This window comes from Petaurus breviceps, unplaced genomic scaffold (genome assembly GCF_028583685.1).
Source record: "Petaurus breviceps papuanus isolate PSGF00001 unplaced genomic scaffold, PetGlider_PUasm1.0 103, whole genome shotgun sequence".
Lineage (NCBI taxonomy): Eukaryota > Metazoa > Chordata > Mammalia > Diprotodontia > Petauridae > Petaurus > Petaurus breviceps.
Window position 1 is genome coordinate 5,847,104 of NW_027185588.1, and position 12,600 is coordinate 5,859,703.

The 12,600-nt window shown below is 50.1% G+C and overlaps 1 protein-coding gene across 1 annotated transcript; it reads right to left on the reverse strand.

Annotated features, from left to right (window-relative positions):
• Positions 1–275: 275 nt before the first annotated feature.
• Positions 276–3,115, reverse strand: MADCAM1 (mucosal vascular addressin cell adhesion molecule 1). Its single transcript, XM_069063705.1, has 4 exons — positions 2,756–3,115; positions 1,738–2,064; positions 956–1,414; positions 276–831 (listed from the first exon to the last, which is right to left on the reverse strand). The coding sequence occupies exons 1-4, from the start codon at positions 3,102–3,104 to the stop codon at positions 680–682; spliced, it is 1,287 nt and encodes a 428-aa protein (XP_068919806.1). The 5' UTR covers positions 3,105–3,115; the 3' UTR covers positions 276–679.
• Positions 3,116–12,600: the final 9,485 nt, after the last annotated feature.

The window sequence follows — 12,600 nt, forward strand, 5'->3', positions numbered from 1 at the left end:
TTGTCTGAGGTCACATTTGAACTCAGGTCTTCCTGACTCCAGGCCTGGCGCTTTATCGACCGCTCCATCTAGGTCCAATGACTTACCCATGTCACAGGGTTAATAAGTATCAGAGATAGGATTTGAACCGTGGTCCTCTTACTTCTGCCTCTGTATTAAATGTGGATTAGTGATCTCTAAGGGCCCAGTCACTCCTGGCTGTCTTTCTTTTAATTCCCCTCCCGGCTCTGACAGTCTGAGCTGTCTGACTCTCACTGAGCACAAGCAGCAGCTCCACACACAGATGAGTTCTTTATTAGTCAGATCCTTGGGGTGATCAGGATAGCCTCCCTGCCTCCATCCTCCCCCCTGGCCCAGAGAAGAGCCATCTGATGTGACCCAGTTGAGAGGAGACCTCCCCAAACTGCCTTTACCCAGCCTCTTCTGTGTAGCCACAGGAAAAGCTGCTGGAGCCAGTTTCCTGGGTCCTTTGGGGGCAGGCAGTTGGTTTTCCCTGTGTCCATTTGGCAGACCCAGGGGAGGTGCAGGGTCGCCTCATTCCCGGGGTTCAGGATGGGGGATAGCCTCCCCACTTCTTATACTGGGCCATGCAGAAACCAAGGATCCCACTCTCCAGCCTTGGAAGCTGGCAAAGATCCAGAGCTTTGTATTTAACTGGGGCTGTGGCAAGAGTGTGCTTTCACATCTGGGCGCAGTTTTGGGGACTGGCAGAGTCCTTAGCCCTGAGCCATTTCCACAGGCGGTAAGATACGAAGGTCAAGAGGATCAGCCCCAGCATGCAGCCACCTGTCCATAGGGTTGCTGAGTTGTCTATTTTTTCCCTATCAGACCCTGGGAAAGGAAATGGGGTTCCATGAGGGATGAACCTCTCAGCCTGCCCAAGCTCTGCTCCCTCTCCCCTGTCACTGTCCCTCCCTCCCCACAGGCCTTGCCCTGACATCCCACAAGGACTCACAGATGGACGTGTCCAGGTAATAACTGTCCTTTTGGCCCCCAGGTTCAAGTTGGCACTGGTACAGTCCCCTGTTGTGGGGCCCTGGATGCAGTAGGATTAGGGTGGCTTGAGTCCCAGCCTCCTGTCTCTGGTAGTCTGCCAGCCTGCCTGGGGCCTGAATCCAGTGCACCGATGCCCCAGGCTCACAGTCTGCCTGGCATATTAACTTCAGGGCCCCCCCATTGTCTCCTGGCTCCCAGGATGGGAAGATCTTGGGGAGGCAAGGATAAGTAGAGCTGGGTTTTGAGGCAGGGGATAGTGAAGACCCAGGGCCCAAAGTTAGGGGGAGGGCTGTGGTGTCAGGGACGCTGGGACTGTAACCTGGTACTGCAGAGGCTTCTGAGGCGGGCAGAGCCAGCCCCGCAGTGGTCTTTGTTGGCAGAGGGGTGCTTGGTTCTGGGGATGTCATCCTGGAAATGACTGGGAAAAGAAAGGGGGGTATTTTTACTGCTTTGAGGAAGAAGGCTGTTCTTCAGTACCCTTCCCCCAACCTAATGAGTGGCTGCTTCCTCCCCATCCCCCCACTAAGAGAAATGGGGCATGGGTCTGCTGGAGGGAAGGAAGAGATCCTTTTCCAGAGGAAGGAAGGAGACATTGTCCCTCCCTAAGGGTCTCAAACCAGGTCAGGCAAATGTTATGAGTGCCCAGAATTTGGGAGGAAGGCGAATGCTTCCAGGTGGGCCTGGAGGAGGGGGTTGAGTCCAAAGGGCCTGGGCTGGCCGGGAGTTGAGTGGAGGACTCACCAGCTATGGCCCGGCTATGGTTGAAAACCTGCTGCTCCAGCTTCATCTCTACCAGGCAGCGGAACTCGGGTCCCAGGGTCACAAGCTTCGCCGGCAGGGCCCAGCGTTCAGTGACCCAGTATACCTCCAGCTCCTCCCCGGTCTCTGCCTCCTGCTCAAGTCCCATCTCCCCGTCCAAGGACTGCAGTCCTCCCAGCTTCTCATCGCCCCGGTACCAGGTGAAGGTCAGACTGTCATAAGGGAAGACCTCTCGGGCTGAGCAGACCAGGGTGGCACCTTGCCCAGGGACCAGGGTGCTTGGGGACACTTCCAGTTTGTCAGGAAAAGCTGAAAAAGTCAGTGAGGTTGATGAGGAATGGTCCTGGATTCTAGCTATTTGTGTCTCTAGCTGCCCCTTGTCACTTTTGGGGGGGGGGCAATCAGGGTTAAGTGACCTGTCCAGGGTCACACAGCTAGTAAGTGTCTGAGGTCTTATTTGAACTCGGGTCCTCCCGACTCCAGGGCTGGTGCTCTGTGCACTATGGTGACACCTAGGGGCTTCTTGTCCCTCCTTTTAATCTCTGCTTTTCTGTCTGTTTCTCTTTGGCTTCTTTTCTCTCAATTTCTGTCTATCTTAGAGTTGGAAAGGTCATAATAAATTAACTAGCCTTAACTTTCTCATTTTACAAATACGGAAACTGAGGCACATAAAAGGGAAGGGGCCCGCCCCAAGCTCGGCCCCCACACAGTGAGTTGGGATCAGAGCCAGGTCTCCTGTCTCTGCTCAGCCTGGGTCATTAGCAGTAATCAATTAACCCTTATGTTCATGCAACTTCCTCATTGCTTATTGGATCCAGTACTCCCAATAGGCTCGATTACCCTGCCCATTCTTTAGTGGGGAAAGCTAAACTGCAGAGAGGAGGTGGGATTGGCCAAGGGTCAGCTCTGGGTAGCTGGGGCAGAGCTGGGGCCCTGCTGGCTCTGTTTCCTGCCAGGGGCCCTTGTGCCTGCCCAGCTTTCTTGCCAGGATGGGACTTACCGTATACCAGCAGGTTGACTTTGTTCTGGTAGGTCCTGCCTTGGCATGTGCTGGTACACACCTTGATCCCGTCCATAGAGAATGTGGCCTCGGGGATGGTGAGGACGCTGAGGCCTGGTACTGAAGAGACGTGACCCAGGCTGGTATCCAGCCCCTTCCATTGTACTGTGGCTTCCTTCTGAGGGCAGGCCAGAGAGCATCGGAGCTGAATGGAACCTCCCACTTGGACCACTGGCTGCTTCGGCTCCACTCGCAAAGGGTTCTCTGCCTTCCCAGGCTCCCCTAAGGAGAACAGGTAGAAGAGGAGGGGCTCTGGGGCGGGCAGGGAGCTGGGCTCAGGGCTTAGCATCAGCTAACACATTGGACTTAGAGCCCGAAGAGACTGGAGATGTTAATTTTCCAGATGTGGAAACTCAAGGCCAGAGAAGGAAAGTGGTTTTCACCAGGTCAAAGAGTCAGGATTTAACCCCCAGACCCCTTGATGTCAAATTGCTTTTACCATTGACATCACACACACATTCCCAGGGACATCAAGGCGCAGTGGATGCCAACTAACTGGGACCTTGCACAAATCACTTCTCACTGAGCCAATTTCCTCCTCTGTAAAATGAGGGAGTTCCCATTCATCTGTGGCCCTACGGTTGGGTGGTTAACTTGATTGCCTCCCCCATCCCCTTCACTCCTTCCACCATCATTTGGTGGGATCGGAGATCCTGATCTGTACCCCAACTCTGTAACCCCAGGGCCCCCAGACACAAATCATGGATCCAACCCACAGAGTTCTGTAGCTTCAAGGGGCTTTAGAACATGGAATGTCAGAGCTAGAAAGAATGTTTGAAGATCAGAGCCGGGCTGGCTGGGAACATAGTCTATAAGAACTGGGAGGGACCTTAGAACCCAAAGTATGGAATGTCTGAGTTGGGAGAGACCTTGGAGATAAATGAACAAATGAACGAGGGAGCAAATAAAAATGCCCTGTGTATCTAAACCCTAATTTTTCAGATAGAGAAACTGAGGCCCAGAGAGGGGGTATGAGTTAGGATCATAGGCTCAGGAACTTGCTGGGGCCATAGAGATCAGTCTAGATGAGGAAGCCAAGTATGGGAGAGGTTAAGTAACTGGCCTAAGGTCAGGAAGGAGCAGAACAGAACTCGGGTCTCCTACTTACCTCCTTTCCCCTACTCCCTGGTGACTTGCTGAGGGCCACAAGGCCGATCAGAGATAAAGGCGGTACCAGCACTCTGGGGACAACATCACTCAATGGGTCAGAAGACAGGGAACTTACCCCAACTACCCTGGCCTTGGAAGAGGAAGAGGAGGAAGAGGAAGAGGAGGTCGAGGGGGAGAGGGAGGGCGTCTTCCTTCATAGCTCTCGCCCTCTGACGCAGCCACCCTACAGCAGCTGAGGCTCCCCTTTCCTGTCTCTCTCTGAGCCCCTTCTGGAGACCCCTCTTAAGTAGTCAGTCTGACCCCGCCTCCTCCTTCTTCATTAGCCCCTGGAAGCTTTCCAGTGGCGGGGATTTCTCTCTGCCCAAGGTGGGACTCTGCTGAGTCCTGGGGAGAACAGATGGGACCCTGGGGGAGCTGATGCACTAAGTTAGGGAAGGGACTAAAGGGATGGCCTAGCTCCAAATGGGGGGCGGGGGGTTGGATAGGTTGGCTGCAGGGAGCATCTTGGGAAGCCTGGGCTCTAGAGATACCAGTTCAAAAAGATACAGCTTGCTCTGAAGAGAAGTCTCCTGAGCCCCCTCATGGTGGTGGAGAGGTGTGTGTGGGGTCTTTCCAGCAGTGGTAAAGAACTCCCCACAACCATCCATACTCCGTCCCCATGTAAGGCTGATACCAGGGGCAGGGCTCTGCCCCAGTCTAGGTAAGAGGGTCTCAGAGTGTTCCTTCCAAGAGTGGCCTCCCAGAGGCATTGCTAAAGATCCTTCCTCTCCCCCTTTCATCACGGGCTGTGGAGCAGCATTGGGTGCATGGGAAAAGCTTTGGATCTATAGTCTGGGTTCATGTCCTGCTTGGATGCTTACTCCCTGTGTGCTCAAGGCCCTTCACTCCCTGGGTCCCAGTTTTCTCATCTGTTAAATGGGAGTGTTAAAGTCGTTGGCCCTCTGAAGTCCCTATGATCCTATGATGGGGGTGGCACAGTTTTGGGGTGTCTTTGCTCAAAGTGGGGTGACTTTTCCCCCTCTCTGTCTCCAGCATGGCTGCCCCTTCAAAGTAAAATTCCCATTAGCCTTCAGCCCAAAAGGGCTATATGAGCAGCCTTGGTCCTGGTCACAGCTCTCCTTGGAGACTGGAGACCAAAGCCAGAGATTGTTTTGTAGCCTTCAGCATGGAGGAAGGAGACATTAGGGCTCCCTTGTCACCAGGAGGACACAGAGACACCTGGAAGTTTCTCTTCCACTTACTGGAAGGCTTCAGGGACTTGTGTGGGAAGCAGGGTTTGGGAAAGATGATAAGGCCCAGGCTTACTGATAATCTGCCTATGTCAAGGTTTTTCAGCCAAGAATCTGGAATTCCCCATCTTTCTTCCCGGAGCCTGGAGGTGGTTTTAGGCTTAGCCTCCTTACCTTCTAACAAAGGCTCCAGCAATTGCTTCTTCCTGCCCATGGGAACTTTAGACAAAGGTCTGTCCCATCTTCCCCAATTCCTCCTTATCTGGCATCCTTCACCAGCCCTAAGAGCCGTATCTCCTCATTTCCCATCTCCCACCCTCCTGTCATCACAAGAGTAAAGCTGGGTCTTACGTGGGCAAGCTTGGCAAATATCCATGCTGGGGTACAGCCTCCCTCCCCAGGCCCCAGAGGCAGCCACAGGGCTTGGAAGTCCAAGGTTCTGGGTCTGCTGGGTGACTGTGGTCAAGTATCTCCCCTTCTCTGGGCCTCAGCTGCCCCACCTATAAAAGCAAGGAGTTGGACTTGTCTGTCTCCCCAGCCCCTTGCAGCTCTGACACGTTGTGTCCTGTCCAAAGTCCCTCTTGACTCTGACACCCACAAATCCCAGGTTGCCTGACTGGACCCCCTCATCTTATAGATGAGGAAACCCCAGTCCAGGGAAGATGACAGCCCCTAAGACTACTGCCATCTTAGGCTATTATCAGGAGAGGCAGGGCATCCAGAATAAAGGAGTCAGGAGAGGTCCCCTGGCACTCTGCCCTCATCAGATGGCAAAGGGGAAGGGAAATGGAAAGGAAGAGTCATTTATACAGTGCCTACTTTGTGTGAGGCACAGTGCTGAGTGCCTTTTACAAATGGTGTCTCATCGGATTCTCAAAACAGCCTGGGGAGATGTGTGCCGTCATGATCTCCACTTTACAGAGGAGGGAACTGAGGCAAGCCGAGGCCAGATGACTTGCCCAGGGTCACACAGCAATAAGTGTCTGAGGCAGAATTTGAACTCAGGTCTTTCTGATAGGCCCCAGTGCTCTATTTCGCCACCTAACTGCCTCTAAAGAATTATTGCATTCAGTGGTGGGCACAGGGCCTCAGTTTTCTTATCTGTAAAATGGGGATTGTAGGGCACCCGCCTTCTAGAGTTGTCATTAGGGTTGGATGGGATAATATTTGCAAATCTCTTTGTAGCCCTTAAAGCACTCCACAGTCCCAGCTGTTGTGGAATGTGATCTCCTCGGGAGGCAAGGACTATTAAGATTTTCTCTTCGTATCGCCAGCACGATCCCTGGAACCCAGCAGGCACTTCTTGTATTTGTTCATCGATTGGCTCTGAGGCCTGTTTCAGTTCTGAGATTCTGTGAGGCGACAGACCCAGACTCATTCAGGGAGTAAGGAGCTGAGCTTCGACCCTGGGTCCTTAACTCCCCAGCCCCCCTGTTCTTCCTGCTGCCCTGCCCTGTCTCTTCCAGTCCTGTCCTGCTCACGAAGGATCCCATCAGCATTGCTGGAGGTGGGCGGCTTCCCTCACTTTCTCCCTTTGCTTTCCATTTTCCTGCATCCCCTTCAAACCCACTCTTCTTTTCCCTTGGTCCTCCCTGAGGTTTGTTTTTTTTTTTTGGTTCCAGTAAAGGCTAAACAGGAAGCCAAGCAGAAGGTGAAGGTCAGGAGTGAAGACCCCAAGGGTAATGAAGAATAGGCCCGGGTCCTGGGCACATCCCAGCAGAGCAGTCTGAGGGCTTCCCAGGGAAGCTGGATCCTTAACCCCAGTCCTCTCTGTTTATTTTTGCTCCTAACACACCCATCTTATCTCTGGCTCAGAGAAGACTGAGGACGGTGATTAATGGGTTACTTCCCTCTTTAGCTTCCTAAATCATATCTGAATCCCCAGTTCCAAGGCTCTGACAACCAGCTGGCCCCCAGAGAGTGAGGCCCTAAGAACTTGGGGCATTGCCTTGGAAAAATTCCTCAATGAGATCATGACCTACCAGAAGGATGTATTTGATTCTTATGACACCTCTGACCAGTAGGGTGGGTAGCCAGGAGTTCTCCACTTTCTAGACTGGGAAATTTATTCTAGGCAAGGTGGCGTGACTGAAGTTACAAGGGAGGTCTTGGTGTGGAAGCCAGGAGATGTCTCCTCTCTGGGCCTCACTGTGTTTTTACAGGCTCTTTCAGCTCTGACACTGGATTTTTTGATCGGGTTGAGCTACTTTTTACCATACCAAAATGTTTCCCACATCACCTCCTAAGATCGTGGAATTAAAACGGAAAGGAACCTTAGAGCAGATCTAGTCTAACCCCTCACTTTAGAGCTGAGGGAAGAGGGAAGTGACTTTGCCACAGTCACGCAGGTAATAAGGCAGTTTACCTCCGATGCCCGCCCATATCTTTCAGCTCCAGATCAAGGGCTCACCTCACCATGCCCGGTGGCATTGCTCCTGGGAGGAAGGGGCAGGGATGCTTTTCTTGCTTTGAGAGGCAAGAGCGATGGTGGAGCCTCTGAGTATGGAACTCGGGCCACTTGCCTGACCCAGCCCCGAACTCTGCCACATTTGGACCGGGTTTATCAGGTGTCTCTCTTGTCCCTCATGCTCATAGTCAGTCCTCTGGAGCAGTGAGTCCACCAACTATCCTGCCCAGGCTCTTCCCTGGCAGCACATGGAGGTGGAGGCAGACGTTTGCCCTTTTGGCCCTAAATCCTCTCACCTGCTTCCTGGCTTTATCCTGGCTCCCTGCCCCCACCCAGGGGAGGAAGCCTGTTCACAGAGCACTAGGAGCTGTGTCCTCCCTAGCAGAGAGCCCGACTTCGGGCCCTGCTAGCTTGGAGAGGCTCATTTGCACACCCTGATGTGGGAAATGAGTGCGGGTCCAGCTTTGAGCCCTGGGTCTGCTACTGATGCCTCCTCTTTCTAAGCTGTGGCTTCCTCTTTTGTGGAATGGGCATCCTAATTCTTGCTCAGGCCCTCCCCCAGTCTGTTGTTGCTGTTTGTTTGTCCTGCATTGTCAGAGGACCAGAGACATCATGGGGTGCAGTCTTGACTTGGACATGACTTGGATTTAAGTGAAGTCCTCAGCCTCACTTTGTCTTCCAGAGTCATTCAAGTCCAGTGCAAGGTCAAAGTCTGTCCATGGCCCAGGACGCAGTGGAAGACCTTGGCGTCTTTGACGTCTGACCAGGCTCCAAGCCCTCTGCAGCCTCTGCTTTGGCCGACTTCATGGCTGTCAGAACAAATTGTTCATATCCGCCCATTCTGCTGGGGGAATTCTTCACATGCTTGGGTAGACATTCCCTTAGCTCACCGATGGGTTTGAGGCCTCTCAGTTACCCTCACCCTGGTTTAGCCAGTCTGCGGAGGTGTGGCCACTGCACATGCAACAGCCTCCTGGTGCATGAGCGTTGGGGGAAAGGTGGACCCCAAAGTGGATGCGCAGCTCTGACCAGGGCTTGGCAAGTCCTCACACCAGAGGTGCTGGTCATCCTAGAACACCCCGTGGGCCCCTACCTCAGGCTAATGCCAAAGGCAATGAGGTCCTGTGGACTCCAGCAAATGTCACACAGCAAATCTTTGTGGATCCATGGTAGATTAATGGATAGGAAAGGCCTTTGAAAACCATAGAGCCCTGATAAGAAATATAAGAGAGATATATTTTTATTATTAGTACTTACTTATGTGCCCGATACAGTTCTAAGCAATGAGAATACAAATACAAGCAAAAAGAAAGACAGTTCCTGCCCTCCAGCTGCTTCCTCTCTAAATGGGAGAAGATACCACATAGGAGGGGTCTGAAAAGGCAGGAGAAGGAAGGTGAAAGTAAGTGGAAAAGTCTAGGGAGTCAGAGGCTGAGCCAGGGCAGAAGCGAGCATGGCATTGACTTGGGTACTTCCTCAAATGGAGGTCGAGGGCAGCAACTCACCCAGAGGAGGAGTGAATGAAAAAATGAAGAGTATTTTATTAAGGGCTTTCTACATGCCAGGCACTGTGCTAAGCACTAGGGGTACAAATGAAGAAGCAAGTGGGTTCCTGCCCTCAATCAGCTTACACTCCCACAGGAGGGAGATCACATATAAAGGGGTGTGGTGGCTCCGGGGGTTTCAGAGAGGGAGAAGTCATAGGGCTGCAGAAGGTGACACTTTTTTAGAAGCATCAGTGGTCTTGATTTTATTACTGTTCCCAAAGGAGGTGATGGGATGGGGAAGGGTGCTTTGGCGGGGCCGATGGCAGGCTGTATGGAGAGAAACGTGGTGGCTGCCAGACAAAGTGGTTTCTCCCCAATCAGGATGGCACCTCCGAGGGTGTGAGTTCCAAAGATGAATCTGGTCTGAGGTCCGTGGCGGGGTTTCAGCAACATCGGGGCTGAAGGCTGTGGTGAAGCAGGTCAGGACTGATTCCAGTAGGATGTTAGCTGTCACTGAACCTCTAGGCCTTGGTTTCCTCATCTATAAAATGAGACATTTGGTCTAAATGTCCTTTATTGATTGATCCCTTTCCATTCTCAAGTTCTGTTGTCCATCCTAGATTTGTCTCTGGCACCTGCCTCTTACCACCACCAGGTGGCTCCCCAACCTTGCTTCTCCCAGCCCTAAAATTTCTCCGGCACTGATTACATCTTTTCAGGACCAGGATTTCTGTGCCTTCCAAGGTGATAAACACACTCATTGTCAAGGCCTAGGGGGGAACTCCCAGGTAATATCAAGCGCTTCGGTCAGCTGGCCGAAGAAATCCGATCAAGATACCATGTGTCCTCTTCTCAAACCATTGTCCTCTATCTCTGACCTCACTCCCATTCCCAATGGGGTCCTGCTCACATTAGCAGAGATGCCCGTCTTACCTCCCTCCGGAGCTCCCCTCCTGGCAGATCCCTTCATGGCCCTGTGACTAGCACTCCCAAGGCCTCTGCCTAACCCAACACCAGTCTTCCCCAAGCTGAGTGCCTTCTTATCTTGAAGACTCTGGAAGTTCTCCTTGATTACCCGTTTATCCGCAGCCCTTAATGATTAGCTGGCACTGAAATTTATGTCACTGTCTTGTCCCTTGCACTGATTGATGCTAAGCTCCCTAGGGCTGAGGGGTAGGATACCTTCCTTAGATCAGAAACTGCCCTTACCACCAACATCCAACAGGCAAGTTAGCTACCTCTGCTCTCTCAGCTATAAAGTGAGAGGGAAAGCCCAGTTTACCTCCTCCCTTCCTAGGCTGAGAAATGTCATGGGATCATTGAATCTTAGAACTGGAATGGACCTTGGAGGACTGTGGAGATAAACCTCATTTTAAAGATGAGTTGAGCAGAGGCCTTCACAGGGAAATGACCTTACCCAAGAGACTACAGATCAGTGACAAGATCCCAAGGCTTCCAGGTCCCAGGGTCAGGCTTTCTCTACCACATCACCCGGCCTCTCTGCCTGAAAATGATAATACATTCATTGGAAATGGTTTTTTTCTTTTTTAAGTGAGTATTTTTGTACAAAACCTAGTAAGAGACTGTGAAACAACTCTCTGGAAGTAAGTACCACAAGGATTTATCAGATGCTATCAATAACAAATGCAGTTCTGTGTTGTTTTGCTGAATGGTTTTTAGGAAGTAGAGAGGAGGTTGTATCTGACTCTTCATGACCCTATTTGGGGTTCTCTTGGCAGAGATACTGGAGTGAGGTTTGCCATTTCCTTCTCCAGCTCATTTTACAGATGAGGAAACTGAGGCAAACAGGGTTAGTGACTTGCCCAGCTAGTAATTGTCTGAGGTCGGATTTGAACTCAAGAAGATGAGGCTTCCTGACTTCAGGCCCAGTGTTCTATCCACTTCACCACCTAATTGCCTGTATTAGGAAGTATACTTTGTGTTTTATCAATATTGTTAAAAATAAAATTTATTCATCTTAAAAAACAAATCTTAAGATGTATTAAATTTTTTTTTTGCTTTTCGGAGGGGGGAGGACAGGGCAATTGGGGTTAAGTGACTTGCCCAAGGTCACATGGCTAGTCAGTGTTAAGTGTCTGAGATTGGATTTGAACTCAGGTACTTCTGACTCCAGAGCCAGTGCTCTATTCACTGTGCCTCCTAGCCACCCCAAGATGTATTAATCTTAATAAAACAAGTTATTATTGAAAAATCCTAACCAGCATCAAATGAGTGCTGTCCTAGGCCCTCCCTAGTCTCTAAATTCTATTACCTCATCACCTAATGCAATTGACTACCAGATACATCTAGCCAAGTCTCTCCTGAACTCTGGTCCCACATCCTTACCTATTAGACGTTTCAAACTAGGTGTTCCATAGGCATCTCAAACTCATTTGCTTTCCCTTCAAATTCAACCCTCTTCTGAGCTTTTCTTTCTATGGAGGGAACCACATCCTGGTCAAGTTTGTAGCCTCGGTGTCATTGATTCCTTATTCATTTGCCAAATGTCCCTCTTTCACATCTCTTAGGTTTGTCCCCTTCTGCACTTACACAGCCACCACCCTGGTCCAAGAGCCACACCAATCCATCCTCCACACAACTACCAAACTGATACTCTTTTTTCTCCCTCTTTTCTTTTATTTAGTATTTTATTTTTCTCCAAATGTAAAAAACAATTTTAAACAGTCATTTTAAAAAATTTTAGTTCAAAATTCTGCCCTTCCTCCCTCCCTATCCCTCTAATTGAGAAGGCAAGCAAGGTTATACATGTGTAGTCATGCAAAAGATATTTCCATATTAGTCATATTGTAAAAGAAAAGAGAGACCAAAAAAACTGTCAAGAAAAATAAATTTTAAAAATGTGCTTCAATCTGTATTCAGACACCATCAGTTCTTTCTCTGGGGCTGGATAGCAATTTTCATCTTAAATCCTTCAGAGTTGTCTTGGATCGTTGTACTGCTGAAAATATCTAAGTCATTCACAGCTGATCATCTTACAATGTTGCTCTTACGGGGTACAATGTTCCTGGTTCTACTTATTTCACTTTGCATCAGTTCATGTAAGTCTTTCCAAGTTTTTCTGAGAGCATCTTGCCCATCATTTCTTATAGTACAATAGTGCTCCTTCACAATCATACACTACAACTTGCTCAGCCATTCCCCAATTGATGGGCATCCCCTCGATTTCTAATTCTTTGCCACCAGAAAAAAAGTTGCTAGAAATATTTTTGTACATATAGGTCCCTTTCCTTTTTTATCTCTCTTGGGATACAGACTTAGCAGTGGTATTGCTTGGTAAAAGGTATGTATGGTTTTATAGCCCTTTGGGCATAATTCCAGATTGCTTCACAGAATGGTTGAATTAGTTCACACTTCACCAACAGTGCATTAATGTCTCAATTTTTCTGCATCCCCTCCAACATTTATTATTTTCCTTTTCTGTCCTATTAGCCAATCTAATAGGTGTGAAGTAGCACCTCAGAATTGTTTTAATTTTCATTTCTCCAATCAATAATGATTTAGAACACTTTAAAAAATATGGCTATAGATAGT